The sequence below is a fragment of the Anabrus simplex genome, chromosome 9 (genome assembly GCF_040414725.1).
Source record: "Anabrus simplex isolate iqAnaSimp1 chromosome 9, ASM4041472v1, whole genome shotgun sequence".
Taxonomy (NCBI): domain Eukaryota; kingdom Metazoa; phylum Arthropoda; class Insecta; order Orthoptera; family Tettigoniidae; genus Anabrus; species Anabrus simplex.
The window spans coordinates 41,304,438-41,327,496 of record NC_090273.1 but is presented as its reverse complement, the minus strand read 5'-3'; the positions used below and the strand labels follow the sequence as shown (position 1 = coordinate 41,327,496).

Genomic DNA, 23,059 nt, shown 5'->3' with positions numbered 1-23,059 from the left:
AAGTAGGACTATCAGGCAGTACCATATGGCTGATAAATCAGGCATGAGGAAATTTTTAAAAAGTAAATACGACCGGTGGAAAACAGTAAATAAAAATGTAAACAGACTCTGGGATGGGTTTAAAGAAATTGTTCAGGAATGTGAAAACAGGTCTGTACCTTTAAAGGTGGTAAGGAATGGTAAAGACCCACCTTATTATAATAGAGAAATAAAGAGACTAAGAAGGAAGTGCATATTGGAAAGGAATAGACTTAGAAATGGCTGTGGAAGTAAGGAGAAATTGAACGAAATTACTAGGAAACAATCTAGCAAAGAAGGCAGCTAAGGGTAACATGATGGCAAGCATAATTGGCAGTCATGCAAATTTTAGTGAAAAATGGAAGGGTATGTATAGGTATTGTAAGGCAGAAACAGGTTCCAAGAAGGACATTCCAGGAATAATTAATGAACAAGGGGAGTGTGTATGTGAGGATCTTCAAAAAGGCAACGGTACGTAAAGATTGTTGGTTACAAGAATAATGTCCAAATACAGGAGGTGACTAATGATAAAGAAGTATTAAAATTTACATTTGATAACAATGACATTTACAAGAAGATACAAAAGTTGAAAAATAGAAAAGCGGCTAGAATTGATAAGATTTCTAGGGATATACTAAAGACAATGGGTTGGGATATAGTACCAAATCTGAAGTACCTATTTGATTATTGTTTGGTTGAAAGAGCTATACGAAATGAATGGAGAGTTGCTATAGTATCCCCTGTGTATAAAGGAAAGGGTGATAGACATAAAGCTGAAAATTACAGGCCAGTAAGTTTGACATGCGTTGCACATAAGCTTTGGGAAGGCATTCTTTCTAATTATATTAGACATGTTTGCAAAATTAATAACTGGTTCGATAGAAGGCAGTTCGGGTTTAGGAAAGGTTATTACACCGAAGCTCAACCTGTAGGATTTCATCAAGACATAGCAGATATCTTGGATTCAGGAGGTCAAATGGACTGTATCACGACTGACTTGTCTAAACCATTTGATAGGGTGGATCATGGGAGACTTCTGGCAAAAATGAGTGCAATTGAACTAGACAAAAAAGTGACTGAATGAGTTGCTATATTTCTAGAAAATAAATCTCAGAGAATTAGAGTAGGTGACCCTGTAATAATTAAGGGGGAAATTTCTCAAGGAAGTATTATTGGTCCTTTATGTTTTCTTATACATATATATCAATGATATGTGTAGAGAAGTGGAATCTTGCTTGTTGTTTTAAGGGGCCTAACATCGAAGGTCATCGGCCCAAGAAGTGGAATCAGAGATAAGGCTTTTTGCAGATGATGTTATTCTATACAGAGTAATAAATAATTTATAAGATTGTGAGCAACTGCAAAATAAACTCGATAATGTTGTGAGATGGACAGTAGGCAATAATATGATGACAAATGAGGTTAAAAGTCAGGTTGTGAGTTTCAAAAATAGAAAGTCCTCTCAATTTTAATTACTGTGTTGATAGGGTGAAAGTTCCTTTTGGGGATCATTGTAAGTACTCAGGTGTTAATATCAGGAAAGATCTTCATTGGGGTAATCACATAAATATAATTGTAAATAAAAGGTACCGATCTCTGCACATGGTTATGGGGGTGTTTAGGGGTTGTAGTAAAGATGTAGAGGAGAGCGCATATAAGTCTCTGGTAAGACACAAACTAGAATATGGTTCCAGTGTATGGGACCCTCACCAGGATTACTTGATTCAAGAACTGGAAAAAGTCCAAAGAAAAGCAGCTTGATTTGTTCTGGGTGATTACTGACAAAAGAGTTGTGTTACAAAAATGTTGCAAAGTTTGGGCTGGGAAAACTTGGGGAAAAGACGAGCTGCTCGTCTAAGTGGTATGTAGGCATAGAATCTCAAGGATAATATAATTTAAAAAAACCTATTCAATACTTTCCTCTTTTAATGTGGTTTGAATCTACATGAATGTATGTAGACCTATCAGGTCAGGTACATGTTCACCCATTATTTGGGCATCTTCAGCCTGTAGACAACCTTTAGGTCAAGATTTGGGACCTTTTTAACCATATATAGTATAGTATACAAACGTTAATAATTTCTTAAGAACATGCCAGGATAATAATTTTTAAAATGTGAACAAAACATTACTGTGGGTAACAAATTAATGGTGTTTTAACACAATTAAAACTTGTCAGTCCTATTCTATCTAACTTAACATATGTCTAAAACTAATATGGATCTTCTTCCATATTCCATAAGTTTTGGGTAAAAAGGATATTACAAACCAGGGTTCATTTGACCCTCCTATATCATTTCATGTCCTTGACGTACCGTAACTAATGTCAGAATGTGTTGTCAACCACAAGTGGAGATTTAGAACTGATTGTTAGTTGTATGCTGGTCAAGATTGTTGTGAATGAAAAATATAAAATTTAAATTAACGGTGTTTTTTACACAGTTAAAACTTGTCAGTCTTGTTCTATTTGAACTTGTGCCATTTCACCGTTCTATAGTTACTATATTTGGAACAAAAATGGCGCTTCGGCTATTAGCGGGTCAGAATAAAAACAATTAACAGCTGTATGAACTGAAGAGATGATAAATTCAACCGGCAATCACAGAAGGAATTTTTTTTTTAGAAGGCAGTGCGAAAGAATGACAAGAGCGGATTATTTAAATCCATTATTGAAAAAAAAAGTCTTCCATTAGAAGAAAGGATTCTTAATTGAGCACTACACCAAGGAAGACGGAATCGCGTAAAGAAACCCAGTAATAATTGGAGAGTTTAGTCTACTGTTAGAGATAAGATCAAGTCAACGATAACCCGCCGAACACCAGCTGTATTTGACATATACGTGAGATAAAAGACCAGCTGATAAGAAACGTCAAGTTGGAGCTTCACTACGTCACGGTTGGGCTCGGAACCTTTTATTTGCCCGATACTGCATAACATCAAGAGAACTGAAGTAGACGGAACAGAGTGCAATCCTTAAAGCACATAAAATTCATAACGTTTCGGCGAGCAAGGCAGTTTGAAACAAGACGATATTTAGAGTCTTATAGGCAAATTAAGCGGAACAGAAAACAAATATACTGACCACATTAGCATTACTAAGCAGATTACCATGTATAAATCCACTAATGCCTTGTATTATTCTGTCCTTGATGCAATGAAGGCCGTCATGATGTTCTAAGAAGCTGAGGCGAGGACTACTCTGGCTATGGTAACGCTTGACGAGATGGATGATCCAGGAGGATAATAGTCAGCTGTGATGACGAGATGATTCCTTATTACTTAAGCCGAATCAGGGAGCAAGACCTACCATCCCATGACGATCAACAGCGAGATGGAAGCCAGATCCAATAAGCAAAGATAAGTCCCCATTTAAGTCGTATCGTAAGTAGAAAACCTTATTCTTTGGGTTAATGTATAATATATGTGGTAAAATTTTGTGTGCGTAATTAATATACGTGTGTGTGTTCACAAGGAAATAGGTATTCATCCAAAGTTACCGTAAATTCCAAACATAGGCGTTAAAGTACCAGTGAAATGCCGTTCGTAAATCTGTCAATATGAGAGTGGAGAAGTGATTGATATTTTTCATAATTTGTTGTCAGTGAAATATTAGAGTATTATGAGGAACCTAATATTTATATGCATGATGGTTTTGACTAAGAGCAAGCGTAAAGATCGTATTTAGGGAGTATTACAAGGAAATTTGATGGCACAATTTTAAGGTTACAGTGTACTATTTATTTGATACTATGACAGTAATGGTAATGAATATATATATGTGCAGGTGATAGTACATATGTTGTGTTTTGATGGAATGAGTGCTTCAATTATAAATGCTACGCGATAATGGAAGTGTTAAATAATGAATATAGTTAGCATATGAATTGCTAGTGTATTTTGATGGTGATAGTTACTGTTATTTAAGGTGTCGGTCATAGTATTTCTTCGAGAAATGGTAGTATGTGTGGGTTGCACATGCTAAGGTGTCGGAGGTGAAACGTACTGTTTCTGATTGCTAATTTATTCCCTAATATATATATATGATACAGTTTAGGATACGATCTTAATGCCATCACTAAAGAATTAATTGAATAAGTAGGATCTTCGAAGAGCCGAGAGATCACTTACGTAAACATTTAGACCTTCACTGACATAACTACGAATGTTTTCGTATATTCTCACTTACGGCAAGTCAGCTTACGATTTATTTATTTTCTTTTGGAGCAATATTAGACATCACTGGTAACTTAGACTTTCATATGTGGATTTTAGATGAGGATAGAGTCTTCCTATGTGTCAGTTTTTCCACACATGGTATTTCGTTGGAATATTAATCGTAATATACTTGGAAATGTTATGGTAAGTCATATGCGCACTTTAGCTGAAATTTAACCATGAATTAAAGGAATAATTGAATAATTTAGCAATGTAATCCTTACGATGGAAATAATTTGAAAATGCTTACGACTTAAAGTGGACTTAGTTTTGCTTATATGGAGGCTAGTTGGTGCAAAATATGAAACATTGAACAAATTGAAACTTCGAATAGAGTAAATACCTAAGGATCAGACAGTAATCCTTTCACACGATTTTTCTACTGTGCGTGGACATTGAGATGAACTGTTTTCAACCGAGTGATATACATTTCTGTAATTGTATGCGAATTTAATTCAGGCAATTGAATTTCGATGATTTCGAGAAGCAACTTAACTTAATTTTCAGAGATTCCAGATCTTAATTAATTAATTAATTAATTAATTGAGTCATTAATTATTGGCCATTTTCTTTGCGTTTTCCTCATTTTCCAATTGAACTTTAATTTGAATTGTATATAGTAGGAATATAGTTTATTTTACTTAGAACTTTCGGATGCATCCAAATAATTCATTCATTACAAACATTATAATAATTATAATTATTGCAATTATCCAACTTTTTCAATTATGTTGAGTAATTTTACTTATTATGTAATTTAATTATTTTTCCTTTCATTTGAATTCCTTGGAAACTACTTAGTTATAATACAATTTTTCGATAGGCTAAGATTATGAGTCAGATGAATAAGGCCTAAGTTCATTATTTTATTTATTTATCAGAGGTTTTCCCAAACCTATTTCTTCAAGACAACATCAATATATTTATGGAGAAACTGATTGAATAGGAAACCTGCTATACTGTATAAATGATTTTCAAGGTAATCAACGTTTATTCCAATTCATCCATAAATCAATTTATGAATAAAAGTTGAGTAGAGTAATATTGAATTCTTTCAATGTCTACTTAGAATAGGTACTAGGTATAAGCTTGGAATGACTGATTTTCGTCTCCTCCAGTTTATTCTATCCACCCACTGATGCTGCTCATATATGTGACACCAGTTCACATCTTTAATTTCAAGGTCCTTCAGTATCTGTTTTTCCCAAACATCACGAGGTCTTCTTCTTGGACTCTTCCTAGGAACACCGAGTTCAAAGTATGTTCGAGGAGTCCTCTGAGGGTTCATTCTTTTCATGTGACCATACCATTGCAATCTCTTCACTTCTAGTCTCCAGCAAGCTTCTTTCCAATCCAAACTGTTGTCGGATATCCACATTTCTTATTTTATCCATTTTTGTTTTTGTAGACAAGAACGGAGGAACTTCATTTCTGTTGCCTGAAGACGATTCTTTGTTGGTCCAGTAAGTGTTGCTGCTTCCAGACCATACGTCAATATAGGTACTATTGTTGCGGCCACCAAATTAGGCGGTGAGGAAAACTGCGCTGTCGTCAGATATGGGAACGGCGAAGCGACAGATGGTCGAGAGTTGCTTACCTCCGTGCACAGATTGGCAACGCTGATCGTGCAGTGCTGTCTAGCTGAAGCCCATCCGCTCCAGGCCACCCTGTCATGCAGCTGTTGAGCTTGCACCATAAATGCAGTTAAAGATAGATAGTGAATGTGAATTGATTTGGGCTCAAGTCAAGAGAGAAGTGGCATAGAGGAACAAGACATTCAAAATAAAGGACGTAGAAAAACTCACGTCAGAAGCCATCGACCGTGTGACTGCTGCAAATTGGGAAAAGTGCTTCAATCGCGCGGAAAATCTTTAGACGATTAGGCCAAGGAAATAGTAAGGGACGAAAGAATGGGGCCATTCATCATCAGCGTAAATGACAACTCGACAGATAGCGAGATGAGTGATGACAGTGACTAAGAAATCTTAGACTGTCTTGAAGCTAGAAACCGATTCTTAATTTATTGTACATTAACGTAAACCTATTCTTTGAAGTAGTTCCTTTTCTATATTACTCAGTACAATACACAGTATTCAAATATTTAAAGTTATAATGTAATAAAACTGATACAGATTAATATGTATTCCGAAAGTATTTACGGCGTCCTGTAGCCTGTGCTGGCGCGCGCGCCCTGAACTGCCTCAGCTAGCGACATTTACGTGACGGTTTTCCAGGCCATTTTCCAGGAAAATTACAAGACTCACGGAAATATGTTTCAGATAAAAAATATAAGTCAGACAATTTTTCATATTTTTCCCGTAGACAAAATTTTATTGGCTGAAGAAATAAAAACATTGCCACTTACTGAAATTTTTAATACGTGATTCTACGGATTTAAATTTACTCATTCAAGATTTTATTTTTAATAATTACTTAAAGTGGTTTATATGGAAAATAGTTATACCACTGAAATCAGCAGTCTTTTCTGGAGCTTGTAGTATAATTTGTTTTGAAACATTATATGAAGTAACATCAGGTGCTTGAGAGAAAACAACTTGCATCGCGCTAGGAAACGATGTGTTCAGTTAGACATTTCTTCGCCAGTTGCTACATAATCTTGGCAACAGCGTAATTTCTCTGACCCGCCTAATTTGGTGGCCATGACAATAGATATATTTTGTACAAGCTGATCTTGGAAGCTAACGGAAATGTTTCATCCCAAAGTATTTGATGTACAGCGTGATAGAATTTGGAAGCTTTCTGTATTCTCTTGATGTATGGTATTGTCTGATGACAGAACACTACTTAAATACCGGAAGTTGTCTACAATATCCAACTCCTCATCTCCAATTCTTAGATGAACAGTTGGAGAGTTTCTACTCATCACCAAGCCAACTGTCTTCGTTTGCTGATTTTGAGACCTAAGGTTATAAATGCTTCATGCCAGAGATCTAGTCTAGTTTGTACTTCAGCTTCTGTCTCACCCCATACCATTACATCATCAGCAAAAACCAGGGCATTAGTTGTTGGATCCTTTCTCTTAACCGCTTTTGAAACTTCATCCATTATGATTATGAAGAGAAGTGGCAAAAGACAACTTCCTTGCTGGACTCCACTCTTCGTTTCAAACCAACCTGATCTTCCATCCTTGACCTGGACACAACACTTGGTTTCATCATATAATCGTTGTACTCGCACTATGATGTCACCGGGCACTTTCTTATGTCTCAAACATTCCCATATATGCCTGCGTGGTATATGGTCATATGCTTTCTCGATGTCCAGAAAAACAGTTATAAGTGTTTTACCTTTCTTCCAATACTTCTCATAGAGCATTCTGGTGGCAAAAATGAGGTCTATAGGTGATCTAATTAAATGAAATAAGTTTCATAATGATAGATCCGTATTGAACTGTGATTACAATAGAGTAAATTAATGTATTATTTGGGTCCACCTTTTCAATACAAAATGTAAATAGTTTAAATTACATAAATGATTAGGGACTAGTTTCGACCTAGTAATAGGTCATCGTCAGCCTAAAGCAAAATTAAAACACAAATAACGAAGAAATTAAACAATGTAAAGACACATACGGTCTCGTAAAAGTACATACCATGTTAGATATTGTGCAGCACTATGTTAAAAAATAACTCTCTGAAAGAGATTCATAATAAGTCCAGTGCATATTAAAAAGATGTTATAGATAGGAATCCTTGAGTTGCTGGAATATGCTGGCTCCTTTAAGATGCAGGTATCCAATTGAAGAACCACTGAGCCGAAGTTACGTCGTTTATTTATGAATGAAGTCCAGTGCGCCGTATAGCATTAAAAAGTCCAGTGCGCACTAAAAAGATGTTATAGAAAAGAATTCTTGAGTTGCAAATAATACATTAATTTACTCTATTACAGTTGATCCATGAGGTCTAAATCCATGTTGTTCCTCCTCAAGTGTAGGTTCAACATATTTTCTAATCCTGCTCTCAAGGATGGATTGGTAGATTTTAAGGCCGTGTGACAACAGAGTTATACCTCTGTAATTGGTACATTTCTTTCTATCACCTTTTTTCAACAATGGGATGATGACTCCTTGTTTCCAGTCATTGGGTATTACATTCTCTTTCCAGATTCTATTTAGTACGCTGTACATCCACTCTTGTCCTACCTCTCCTAGTACTTTGATCATCTCAACACTTAATTCATCTGATCCAGTTCATGTGTTCTTTTTCAGCTTAGATATTGCTGTCTCTACTTACAACCATGTCAGACTAGTGGTATTTGTGCTGCCAAAATCATAAAGTTCGTCGTCTAATGGAGTGACATTTTCATAACAGTTCAGCAAAGTTTCAAAGTGCCTTTGGAACTGCTGTAATATTTTGGTCTTATTCCTAGTCACCTCACCATTAGGAAGTTCTACAGATTGGATAGATTCATTTTGAGTTCTTCTATTCTTAACAATACTGTGTAACAGTTTTTTATTTCCATTCTGCGTTATTTTGGTAGCCAGATCTTCCCTGCATTTCTGCTTTTCAGCTACAACCAACTGTTTGACCTGTAATTTTTTCTTTCTGTAAAATGACAGCTTCTCCTCTATTTCATGTTGATCTCCCCGCGATCTTGCTTGATATAAGGATCTTCTTGCACGGTTTCCATCGTTGATAGCCTTTTTAATATCATCATTCCACCAGGCAGTTTCTTTAGGTTTTCTTATTTGACTCTGTCGTCCACATACTTTTTCTGCAGTACCAACCACAACCTCCTTTAGAGTATCCCATTCTTCATCTACCAATTTCAGTTCTTCTCTTGGCAGCAACCTGCGGACACCTTCCCTGAATTTTTCCTTTACAACTGGCTCAGTTAGTCGCCAAGTTTTTATTTTGGGACTCTTTTGTTACAGACTTTGGGAGGCTTTTCTTCTGCAATAACTGCAACCAACAGTCTATGGTCTCCACCAAGGTCTTCACTTGGAATGACCTTAACATCATTAACATTTTTCCATACATTTTGATCTATCAGAATATAATCTATTACTGCATTACCCCATTTTGATACTGGAGCTTATTTGACCCACATATTTCATTTTCAGTTCTTGACGTAACTAATGTTGAAATGTGTTGTCAAACACTAGTGGAGATTTAAAACTGATTGTTATACATAGACTGGTCAAGAACGTTGTTTTGAATGAAACTGTAAGCGTCTTGACTTCGGGTCTTATGTAACGATACAGAATTGTAAAGAGTACAATATTAGGCTGTTTCTCAGTTTTAGGCTGCTGCTTAATTGAGAAGAAGCATCCTAGATACTTGATACAGTCTTGTATGAATATCATTCCCATTGATGTGTTGAAAGACCCTCATCAGGCTAGCCAAACATATCCCCGAACACTCCCAGCACTAAACGCCATACAATAAACAAAAAAAATAATCCACCCTACCAATGTCCAACGAACATAAATTCTCTCCTGCTTTAGACAGAACTGAAAAAAGAATGCAATTTTAAAACAATACAAGAATACTATACCTGCCTCAAAATTGGGAATCAGCCTGAGTAATCAGGAGAGTGGGATCAAGTCTTGTCTTATCATGATTAATAAAAATTTCTATAACTTTGCTGTGTGTGTATTGCAACAGTATCTAAAGACCTGAAACTCACAAGCTCCTTCTGGGTAAGAAATATCACAAAGGTAAGTCTAATCACAAAAAATTACCTAATTTCTGCCTGAACTTCAGTCTGAGGCACAGCCGTCATAGCGGGTGGCTGCGGTCCCATATATGGAGGAGGTCCCGGAGCCATGGGAGCCATCTGTGCAGGGTTCATGTAACCTGGAGGTGGAGGACCAGGAGCTCCAGGAGGACCCAACACTCCTGGAGGCCCTGGAGGTCCTGGAGGTCCAGGAGGCCCATGATGTCCTGGAGGTACATGTGGTCGTCCCATCATAGGAGGACCTGGTGGCACCATTGGCCTTATAGCTGAAATGAAAATGTACTCCGTACAGCAGGACAGTTTTCCTGAATTTTCAATACTAGTTTTGAAAGATCTCGACTGATATTCACTGACATAAGTGTATTGAACATAAACACACCTAAATGTACACAATATTGCCATAATGACTCAACACCCTCTGTAAGTACAGTAGACTGATCCCATACATCACTCAAGCATGTCATGAGCCTATATACAGGATAATCCAAAAGTCTCTTAACATTTGACGAAGCAATACTTCACAAAATATTGGAGGTAGAGAGGTAATAATACACACACATGATTGACATGACATAGGGCTTTACTGACACCAACATTAAGAACACAAAATGACTAACAGATGGTGCTGAACAGCAACACGTCAGGTACAAATAGCTACACATGCTTGACATGACACAGGGTTTTATTGACACCAACAAGTGCACAAACAGGCCAACAGATGGCGCTGGACAGCAACAAGTCAGTGAGACCACACGAGACCCATGTACAGTATAAAGGGAGCTGACATGAGAGAGGGCATCAAATGAGCCTGTAATCGCAGCAGGTTGACTTTACTAGAAAAGACAATGTTAGTGAAGCTTTATTTACTTTATTTAGGTATCAATAAAACTCCATGTCATGCCAATCATGTGTGCCAATTATTACCTCTCTTACTCCAATATTCTGCAAAATATTGCCTCATCAAATGTTAAAGGACGTTGGGGTCACCCTGTAGGCTACGACCATGAGAGCTCAGTGAGGCTGAAAGGTGCATGATTATCAGTGTCCACAAATTTGGTCATTCCATCCGTGAGATTTCTAACAAGTTCAGATACCACATTCCAACAGTGAACAATGTAATGGTGAAATAGAAATGTCAGGAAGTTATAAAATCTCCACTTTGACCAGGTGAGCCAAAACAATGAACAGACAGGGATGTCAATGCCTTACACACGTGGTGAGGCCAAACTGGCAAGCTCCATTAGAAACAATAGCCACGGAATATGTTGTGACAGTCCAACAGACATGCACTGACCTAGTGAATGCCAGGTCAGCGTTATTTACTGGAGTGCACTTTATCCACTGAAAAATTTAACAGAGATGTTACTATCATTTGGGCCTGTTTTCTGTGATTTGGTCTTGCTCCACTTGTTTTAATTCCTTGAACTATGAATGCCGAAGTGTATCAACCAATATTGGACAATTTTGTAATATCCACCCTGAGCAACACTTTGAAAATAGCCCTATCATTTGTAACAGGACATAGCCATAGCTGAGAGTTTTGTCAAAAAGAGAGTGAATACAATTGAATGGCCAGTCCAAAGGTCTGACTAAACAGAAGTGGGCATCTCTGGGATGGTACAGCACCAGTTGTTAGCCAGACCACACTGCCACAAAGTGGCTACAAAACTGTTTGTCATGTTACAGGAGGAATGAAAGAAAATACTTGCAGACATCTACTGAAACTTAGAGGAAATTCTTCCTAGAAGGGTAGAGGCTGAGACAGCAGCAAAGGGTGGACCTAATCATATTGACACCATAGCAGCTCCAGGTAAGCCAGTACCTACAGGTGTCCAGTCATTAATGGCAATGTAGTGTAGATGAACTTTGTCAGGAATCAATCCTAAAACCTAACAAAGGAGTTGGGTGCCAATCTAGCAGTGTCATAATGTCGCTCAGTTTCTGAAAAATCTTTGTACAACAACGCACTGATCTGGAAATACAATCGGATCTCTAGAATCTCTAAAAAAAGCACTAATCAGGGAAATGAACCATCACCTTGCTGTTTATAACTGTGAGAGATGATTTCTGAGGGCTGCATAAAAAGCATATCGAGGTACATGAATAAACATAACATTCTTTGTTTATGTTGTGATTTGGAGAAAGGATCAGCGTGATGTCCAAGGTCAATGAATATTGAATTTCCACGACCGCACTGTACTCAAAATAAATTTTTGATGCATTAGGTTGTGTTCACTACACATCGTACACACTGAGGAGATGTTAAGTACAGAACAAAATTGACCAACACAAGTGGGATCCGAGCCCATAAGCTTCTAATTTTGTGTTGGATGCTCTAATCAGTTGAGCTATAGTGACCTTGTTCATATTAGTTCTGTTGAACAGGATCTAAGTTACAGGAGCGGCTGGCCATTTTTGTCATAACCTAATACACTGAAAGTTTATTTCAAGTCCAAGATCAGCTTGACATAGTATTTGGGAGATTATTATTAATAACTGTATGACCTCAGCTACCGTAAACAGGCATTTTGATTTGATGCCATTTAGCTGCCTGAGTGTCAATTTCAATGTTCCATTTTACTCTACCAGACGACAGACACATCGGATCTCAGTAAGACTGTGTTTTAATTAATTATGTTGGGTGGACAAAATAATGATCCAAGGAACAGCTGGTAAAGACAGTAAAGAGCCTCCTCGTATATATTCTGTCAAACGTACACTAGTTTTGTTTGATAGAAACACATAATAGGATAAACACAGTGCCAGGTCCACGTGGAAAGAGGGAGAAACAGAAAGAAAACACTAATGGACAAGTACAATCCCCACATCTTCAAACAGACTGCTTTTCTCCTAACCAGTTTCCATTCTTCTACATATATTATTATCAGCTGTTGACAAGCTTCATTCTCCTTTATCAGGGCTCATCCTGACAGATCTTCAGTATTAATATGGGAAGTGTGGATGTTGAATGAACTGTGTGATTGCAAGAGTGAGATAAAATCTAGAACTGAACAGGTCAGGAGGCAATTTATAAGAACGAAATAATTACTTGTAAAATCAGGTCTTAGCTTGCTATAAAAAATCCAAATGTTCCAATATGTGTTCTCTATTTTTATTTATGAATGTGAAAGCTGGAACCCTGAACAAAACAGAGAGAAACGAACTGTTGCTTTTCAAATGAATCTGTATTGCCGTCCCTTATAAATACCTCGGGTGCTCAAAATTTCTAGTGAAAGTCCTTCATTGGATGAAGAAGCTAAAAGATCTACTGTAAAAAAAAAGAAAGAAAGAAAGAAAGAAAGAAAGAAAGAAAGAAAGAAAGAAAGACTCAATATCTAGGGCACATTATGAGAAGTGAGAGGCACCAGCTATTACAACTTATAATCAAAGGGAAGAAACAAGGGGACAGGTCTGTTGAGAGGCAGAGGAATTCATGGCTGAAGGACATTTGAAGATAGCACAACTGCATGTCCGAAGCAGCTTTCTATTCTGCAACAGCATGTTTAGAGCTGGCTACATGGACCACCAACCTCTGTTACGAGAAAGTGTCTTAAGAAGAGAAAGGATGTTCTATTTTGTTATACAGGGTTATTCAAAAAGAAGTAAAAGATTTCAAACATTTATTTCTTCCAAACTACAAAAGATAGAAACACGATTCCAACATTCCTAGAAAGAGAAAGAGTTCAATTTTCACTTTTGTAAGGTTTCAATACGAGCACTGTGTGTTGCACGACAACTATCAAAATGGTGGCTCATTTCTTGCCACACATGAATCAGGTGGTCTCTAGTTATCGAATTCACAGCTTCAACAATTTGATATCGCAAACTTTCAAGAGTGTCAGACACAGGGGGGATAAACACACTGGGCCGATTGCAGAAATGATGACTAGTTTTAGGCCTTAGACAACGTCTACCTAAACAATATCTAAATCGAGCACGATCTTCCATTCCATGAACAATGTTCAGTCGAAGTTTAACTAGACATGGACTAAAGGTTCAATACTGGTTTGAAAATGGAGATAGAAGTATCTTTCATGCAACTCTTTGCTTTTTGCAACCAATGAAATTCGTCGGTGCGCACGCCGAACACCAGTCAGCTGTTTGTCTCCCTACACATTACGCAAATACGGCTAAGCATGAGCATGACTTGCTCACAGATAAGAGCATCGCTTTCAGTGGAAATTAAATCTCATAATATTATCGACACTAAAGCGACACACCACCATACGGGGAAGTGTAGCTTTGATTATAGCGTTGTTACAGTGAGTATAATCTACTCATAAAAATACAGTAGCTTCGACGAAGGGAAGATGAAGCAATACTAATGTGTAACCGAGTGTGTTATACAGACCATATAGATGTAGTTTGCATTCTGGAGATTGTAGATTCGAAATGCATCATTGGCAACCCTGAAGATTGTTTTCTGTAGTTTCCCTATTTTTACACCAGACAAATACTAGGGCTGTTCTTATGGCCATGGCTCTTTTTCACCAGTCCTCTTTAAACAATAATCACCACCATCACCACCACTTGCCCTTTCCTATCTGATAGTTGCCAAAAACTTATAAGATTATATATATATAAAAACCCCATACAACCTACTTTTTAGTTTTCACTATTATGTGCGTTCACTTGGCAGTAAATATAAGTGAATCCCTCCTGGTTGATGTATGTGACAGCCCTCTGACGATCAGGACACATAACTCTGATATGTATGTAGTTGAAGTGACCTATAATTCCATGGAAATTACCCCTTGTGGCTTCGGGCAAATGAGAGTGAAATGCGTCGTTGCCGGATATCTGCAACATAAAATATTGGATTCAGCAAGAGAATCCAACTAGCCTCTTTCACGCCAACTCCAGCACGTAACCTACAAGAGGTGTCCTTGTTAAGCTGAGAAACCCAGTGGAAGGTTGGGTAACCAATCCCATCAGGAAGCTGGGTCAGTGAGCCGATCAGTGCTGGGGGCTTCAAGGCTTACAATCTTGATAGTCAACAACTCGTCACTTTCAGGTGACCAACTATATACACTTGTGTGATAGACTGTATCAAACATGAAGTACGAAAAACAATAATGCTAGATCCCCAGGTGGTAACCAATCCACCCCCATTCATGACAGGGCATATAGGTCGCCGGATTCTGGGGGACCTGTGCCTTCATGTGACCCAGTCAGAACTAAAAGAAAAAGGAACATCACATACCTAGCTACGATAAACTCCCTGATCGAAACAGGGAAACTTAAACACACTCTTGAAATCCTGAAAGACAAGAACATCAGCATTGCAGCCTTACAAGAGACTAGGTTCCCAGATGAAGATGCCATGGAGTCTCAAGAATATAGAATATATAAGGAAAAGTCTGGTAAGAGAGCCATGATGAATGTACCCTTCCTGGAGACAGGGTTCACAGTACACCACAAACTAGTTGCTAGCATACTTGGCTTCCCTTCACCCAATGACAGAACTTCAGTACTATCCTTCAGGTCTAGCAATAGGGGATACTTTCTGGTTAACTTCCATGGCTCCTACCAACGAATCTAACAAGAAAAACCCAGAGACTACAGATCAGTTTTGGGACACCCTTGAGGAAACCCTAGACCACATCCCACATCATCGTACTACAATACTGCTAGGAGATTTCAATGCTCAGATTGGGAGAGAACAGAAATACCGGAAGATTGTGGGAAGATATCCCGCCCATAAGAGAACCAACAAGAATGGGGAACTGCTAATCAGTCTGTGCACCAAGTATGGATTACTCTTGAAGTCTACGGCTTTTAAACGCCTACCTAGGAAGGCCATGACATGGAGCAGCCCAAACAGAATGATGGGCGAGTTCCAAATTGACCATGTAGCAATAGACAAGCACCACTGTGACATTATGAATGTGAAGGTTTTACGAGGAGTTAGCGTAGACTCCGATCATTACCTGTCCATGGTTAAGATGCATCTGAAACCACTGTATAAGACCAAGGCTATGCTTATGAAGAAAAAGAAGATTCCTAGGTTTGATATCACCAAACTTAAAGAAGACAATGCCAGTTACCAAAAGAGTCAATAGGATTAACACCACTACAAAATGGGACCCACTTCGGGTTCTATAACAGACGCAACTCAGAAAACGATCCCCAAGAGACCTAAAGGAAACAAGCACCCATGGTGGTCTAACGAATGCGATGAGACTATAGAAGCCAGGCAACTAGCATGGCTTAAATGGAACCGTCATAAAAACGAAGCCACCCTACAAGCCTTTACTACACAAAGAAAGAACACCTCCAGTAGCATAAGAGGGACGAAAAGAAAATACAACAAAGAACTGATTAAGCAAGCTGAGGAGGATTTTGGAAGAAACAACTCTAGAGACTTAACCTCCAGAGAACAGATGGATCACTGTGCCTCAATGATGATGACTGTATCAAGAACCTAGCTGATTATTTCCAAGGACTTTTGAATGCTCAAGAACCTGCGCAGCGCCTCCCAGTTAGAGAACCAGCTAACCCAGACACCAAAGACATCCCTCCTCCCACCTATGATCAAGTAAAAGAGACCATTCAACTTCTCAAGAACAACAAAACCCCTGGAGAAGACGGAATAGTAGCAGAAATGTTGAAACAAGCTGGTGAGCAAATATTTAGGCACATACACAAAGTAATCCTGGACATATGGGCTATGGAAAGGCTCCCAAATGATCGGACATCAGCTGTTATCCACCCAATCCACAAGAAGGGAAGCAAAACACATCCCAGCAACTATAGAGGAATATCACTCCTTGCAGTATCGTATAAAGTCTTTTCCAAGATTCTGGAACGGCACATAACAAGACAACTGGATAAAGAATTAGGAAAATATCAAGCAGGGTTAAGAACTGCAAGGTCTTGTGCTGAACAGATACAAAATCTGAAGACCATCTTTCAATATAGCAAGAAAAGGTGCCGATAGTGGGCAGGTATCTTTGTTGACTTTCAGAAGGCATATGACTCCGTGGATAGAATCACACTCTTCAACACCAGAAAACTGGGACTAAACGAAAAAAATTAATAGGTTGGTGCAAGCCACCCTGCAGGACACCACTTCCAAAGTTAAGTTTAGAGGTCAATTATCAGAGAGCTTCACAATCAAAACAGGAGTGAGGCAAGGAGATGGTATCTCATGCATATTATTTAACTGTGTCCCGGAAAAGATCATAAGAGAATGGACCAGGTCATTACCTGAGAACACTGGATTAAGGATGAGGTTTTAAAGCAGACAACTTGATGATTCCATGCCTGGCCTTTGCTGACGAGCTTACTTTATTAGCAAACGACATGCATGAGGCCACTATGCAGCTTCAAACACTGCAATCTATAGACGCTAAAGCAGGTCTCTTGATCAACATTGCAAAGACCGAGTTTATCACCAACATCAAAGATGCCCCTACAAAAATGGGAGTCAGTGATACAAAGCATATCAAGAGAGCTAAAAATGTGGAGTACCTCGGAGAGTCGGAGCACTTAAGTGAAACGATGGCTCTTGAACAAAGGAAAATCAAATTAGACAAGGCCTACAATACCTACAGAAAACTGTATGCCTCAAAGCATTTATCAAAGAATGTAAAACTGAGACACTATAATGCAGTAGTCAGACCATCAGTCCTCTACACAGCAGAATGCCTACACCTAACTAAAGAGACCCCATTGAGAGCCCTGGAAGTGCAAGAACGGAAATTCCTTAGAAGAATACTAGGGCCAAGGATCCTACCAGATGGAAGGCGATGGTACAAACCCAACAATGAGCTCTACCAGCATCAAGAACACCTCATAGATGCCATCAGAAGAAAACATCTGACTTTCTATGGATACCTACACAGAATGGATCCTAATAGATTATCCCATAAGATCTTCAAGGTTGCTAACAAAGGCAAAGCTACTGGATTCCCCTGGACCAAGCAAGTGGACAAAGATCTTGCAGATCTTAATATTAATCAAGCCACTATAACTGACAGGAATGCATACAGTTTAATGGTCAAAACAAAACCTTTCCTAACATCCCTTACATCAGCTAGCCACAAAGGAGCCGGGAATTGGTCAGAGGAGCGCAGGAAAGAATTCAGCGAGAAAATGAAGGAATACTGCGCCAACAGGAAGGCTCAAGAGGCTGCTAAGAATACAATCCAGTATGCCAAAAGGGGCAGACGACGACAAAAACACAGCTAGAACACAAGTACCGTAATCTGCAGATGGCCTAAACGCAAAGAAAAAAGTATATCGGTTTCCAAGAATTGTATTCAAGTTGACAATTACTGGACTGTCCCTTTGTCAGTCTCAAGAAACAAGTCTCTTGAAAAGCGAAACCTTATTTTAAGATCTATCTCCCCATACATGTCAAACGAATTGCTGCGATTTAGCAGCAAGCAACAAACAGAGAGTCCATCGGACTAACCTTTCTTCCCAGAATCGTCTCAACATGATAATACAAATTACGTGTTTCATGGTACATAACCTCTGATTGTGATTCACTCCTCTCATGTGAGGTTAAACAGTGCTCTTGGCAGGGTTTAAACATGACCGGTTGAACATTGGTTATAGACAGTGTTTAAGAGATAAACAACGTCTCTGCAATGCGGCAGCCATACTTGGGCATTGTTTAACCATAGACATTGTCTAAATACCGTTTCTACAATCGACCCATCGTCTTTTATGTAACCCCACAGATAAAAATCACAAGGAGTGAGATCTGGAGACCTGGGAGGCCACAGGCGATGAAGGTTATCTTCTACTCCTCCTCTTCCAATCCAACATCCTGGAATGGTGTCGTTTAGGAAACGTCGAATGTGCTGATAGAAATGAGGCAGGGCACCATCTTGCATGAAAATGAAGTCATCGGAATCATCTTCCATTTGAGGAAATAACGAGTTTTGAAGCATATCTAAATAAGTTAGTCCTGTCACAGTTTTCTCCATGAAAAAGGGAGGTCCATAAACTTTCTTTACAGATATGGCACAGAAGACATTCACCTTCGGTGAATCTCTTTCATGTTCAATAACTGCTGTAGGATTTTCACTTGCCCAAATTCTAACGTTATGCCGATTAACTTTACCGGAAAGATGAAAGGTGCATTCGTATGAAAAAAATAATCGTTCAGGAAAATGGTCTTTGTACCTTTTGTTGTAATTGTCTGGTTGCAATTTCTGCAATAACTGCAGCTTGTATGTCTTCAGGTGCAGACGGTGCTTCAGAACTCGTCATACCATTGGTTGAGGAATGTTAAGTTCCTTGCTTCCTCGTGTTGTGGATTTCTTTGGGCTCCTTTCATAAACTGCACAAATAAGCTCAAAATTTTCATTCGATGTGCGTGGACGTCCCATGTTTCTCCCCTCTGCAGATGCAACCATCTTCTACGAACTTTCGATGCCACTGGTAAATCTACTTATGCCAAGGCGGTTGTTTACTAAACTGACAACAAAAAGCACGTTGAATTCCAATAATGGACTCTAGTTTTGCTAATTGCAGCACACAAAATGCTTTTTCTTGTTGTGTCGCCATTTGCTTACACTAGAACTAACAAGCAACAGCGTACCGCGTGCAATGCGGCCGAGCACGACAAGCACCAGCGCCAATGCGGTTGGAATTGGAACTTGCAACAGCGGCGCTTCTACACGGACTGTTCAAATTTTAAACCATTGTCTGTCCAGCAATGTTGGAATTGTGGTTCTGCCTTTTGTAGTTCGGAAGAAATAAGTTTTTGAAATCTGCTCCTTCTTTTTTAATAACCCTGTATAAGACTTGATTTGCAATTGTTTGCTCCTTTCCATTACTTATATATTTCCGCCTCAAGAAAGTAATGGTTAGCACTATTAACTGCTATCCTCAGGAGCCCAGGTTTTATTTCTGGTACCGCCAGAATGGCAGGAAGGCTGGTAAGTGGTTAAAAGGGCACACGCAGCTCATTTCCATTGGGAGAATGCCTGTAAAAAGCTGCACCACCCCAGGCCGAGGACATGAGTTTACTTTATTACTTTCCTCTTTTGTATTTGTCCTGTGTTCCTGGTCTTTTACCACCTGTACCAATCATTATCTTTTTGTCTCTTCGCTATGTCATATCGACACCATAGTAGCTTCAGTTAACTCAGTCGTTAATGGATTATGTCAGGAATCAATCATACAACCAAGTGAAGGAGGTGGGTGCCATTTGAGCTGTCATACTGTCACCCAGTTTCTGAAAGTGTTTGTACAGCAAAGCATAGATCTGAAAATACATCCGTATCTCTAAAAAAATTCTAGAACATTTATATTCTGGCTTTCTTACTATTTCTCTCTCTCCTCATACTAACCTGTCAATGTATTTATCCTAATAATGTTCATATCTTTCCATATTAGACTTGATTTGCAGTTTTTTGCTCCTTTCCACACACTAGTTTCTGTTTCATTTGAGCAATCTGTATTATTGGACCATTAGCTGAAAAATTTATTGATAGTAGCGGTTTTAAATAAATAGAAATCATGTAAAAGGCTTTGACATGTAATAAAATCATCATAAAACTTACGATGTCTCATTGGAGCTCTCTGGACCTGATGTGGAATCAGCAACGGAGGAGGTGGAGGTGGAGGAGGAGGAATGCCAGGAAATGGTGGTACTGGTGATACCATTGGAGGGAAGCCCATAGCTGGTTGAAAGTCTGGAACATGAGGTCCCGTCTGCTGTTCTTCTAGTCTCCTCTGGACTTGGTTGTATGTGTTAGAGCCAATGACAGGTCTGGGCGGCAGAGGAGCAGCTGAAGAAGGTGGAGGAGGAGGTGGAGGCAGAACAGGCAGGGCAATCTCTGCCTCAAACCTGCAAACACACACAAAATACAATGAAAATACAATTCTTCATGCTACAGGGGAAAGTAAAATTATCTACAGTATATTTTCAAGTAACAGAAAGTGCCATGGATTTCACATGCTGCAAAAACTGCAACTATTCCTCCTAAGCAATGAGAATGTAGATCTCTCATGTGTTGTTATTCTTTCAAAGAAACCACAGCACTCATGTACAAATAGCACAGACTGGAATAATACTACCACTACAGAATCAGACAGCACAAGTGCGCTGAACAAACTTGATGCACAACCAAAAACAACAACAGAAAAGGGCCCTAATGGGGATTATCACCATGAGCAGTGACAGAGTGACTGGTGCAGTAGTAGTGTAAAAAATAAATATTATGCACCTGTTAATTTTGCTAATAAGTTCCAGAAAATAATTTCTTGTTGATCAGCATTTGTCCCATCTAGCGATAGAGTCCGATATATGGCTCCGCTCTCTCCATTTGAATCTGTCGTGGATCATGTCGGGGTCAGATCTCTCATGGAAGGTTCAGAAAAGAACAGCAATAAATATTAGGTACTTCAGGTATTTACAACAAATCTGATTGCTGAGATGCTCAAAATATTAAATCAAACAGCGAACAGTACAAGTTTTACTTTGTAGTAACTACTGGTGTCAGGGTTCAACTTCATTGGTATGAAAATTACTCTAGGAAGCTACGACATAATGTGAGCACTAATTGAGCAGAATATGAAATGCCCATGAGCACAGTGGGTCCAGACCAGATGCCAAGGTCGTGGCCAACAAGCCAGGAATCACAAGCTTCAAGGGAACTATGAGTGCATAATCTGTCTGAGCTTAAGCACTGCTGAAACTACATGTGTACAGTAGATTGCTAATAAAGCCTACATATTCTCTTCCATAACCAGTGTTCCCTGATGAAGTGAAGACGCACAGTGCTCTCGGAAGAATTTCTCAATGTTATCAGGCATCACCAAGATAACTCCCCAAGAAATTCACCTCGGCATCCTTCTCAACAATCAAGAATTTCTGACGGCTTTGCACAAATGGCCACAAAGTTACGTAAATGATAAAATGTATCGATCAAATCCACACACCTTAGAGCAGTGTTTCTAAACAGCCAGGCTGTGATATATTCTCTGAATTTGTCACTTTACTGAGCATTTTTCATGAGTAAATATTTTAAAGTCCACATATTCTTAGGAGAATAATTTTCATGATCGTGTCAAAATGCGCAGACCCAGGTGGTCTCTAAATTCTAACTACATAACATCTGTGTAGTAAATGTTAGTGACCAAGCCAGTTTACTACCGAATGATCAGTGAATTTTCAGACATTTTTTTTTTCCCAGAAAGGATTACTGTGTTTATGACTGGTCATAAAAAATGCCTAGACAATTACAACAAAGGGCAGCGAACCCTATGTTCTAAAAACTGAATGAAACAATATGTGTTGCAGATGTCAGGGACCAATTACCTGGAAAGTATAAACATTTACTTTTTCACTAACAATGAAGATGAAGACAGTCTGCATCCAGTTCTTGATACTGTCTCAAAACCTGAGTAGCATGATTTTTCTCAAAAGCAGGTTTTTGGCAATTTGCTTAATTTTTGTGTTAGGAAATGTCATACTGAAGGTGTCTGATGCAACACCTAGTGATGCATCCACCTACATTCCACAGAGTGATCGCCAGGATAAGCAAAAGGGAGGGTAAAACTAGGAGTACACAGAAGAGTGTGCCATACTTTATTATTAATACTTATGTATGTACTGCTGAGAGGTTATGATTGGGACAAGTTGGTGGAGGAAGAATGGTACAAGGACAGGATGAGATGGAGGAGGCTCATATACCACACCCGGGAAACTGGAGATGGTTTAGGATGATGATGATGACTTATGTATGGTGTACAAAGCTCTTGTCATTTCCATGCTACTGTATGGCTGTGAAACTTGGACACACTATCGCCTGATACCATAAAACTTGAGCGCTTTCACCAACAAAAAATGAGATACAGCTTGATTAACAAGTGGGAGGACTATGTGACCCACACTGCAGTTCTCGACAAAACACAGCTAAATAGCATTGAGGCAACAATCATCGCTCATCAACTGAGATGATTAGGCCAAGTTCATTGCATGAGTGATACCAGGCTTCCCTGTCAAATTCTTTATGATGAACTTTGCTCCGGCAGTAGACCTCATGGAGCCCTCTTAAGTGTTTTAAGGACCAGCTGAAACACATCACGAAAACAACTGGTATAAATATACAGACATGGGAAGAATGTGCTGTGGATCGTTCACTGTGACGGAACACAACAT

General features: G+C 38.8%; 1 protein-coding gene across 3 annotated transcripts in view; it reads right to left on the bottom strand.

Moving 5' to 3' along the window:
• LOC136881224 (RNA-binding protein 42) overlaps positions 1 to 23,059 on the bottom strand; it is a 267,849-nt gene that overhangs the window by 232,038 nt on the left and 12,752 nt on the right. For 2 of the 3 annotated variants that reach the window (XR_010861004.2, XM_067153952.2), the window contains exons 2-3: positions 20,457 to 20,743; positions 9,938 to 10,199 (exon numbers count right to left, since the gene is read on the bottom strand). Coding sequence is in view for 2 of the 3 variants with exons in the window: in XM_067153952.2 (XP_067010053.2) it covers positions 9,938 to 10,199; positions 20,457 to 20,743 (549 nt within the window). In the remaining variant the exon portion in view is untranslated. Of the gene's footprint in view, positions 1 to 9,937; positions 10,200 to 20,456; positions 20,744 to 21,122; positions 22,050 to 23,059 lie in introns of those variants that run through there. The other variant, XM_067153954.2, reaches the window with a different exon arrangement.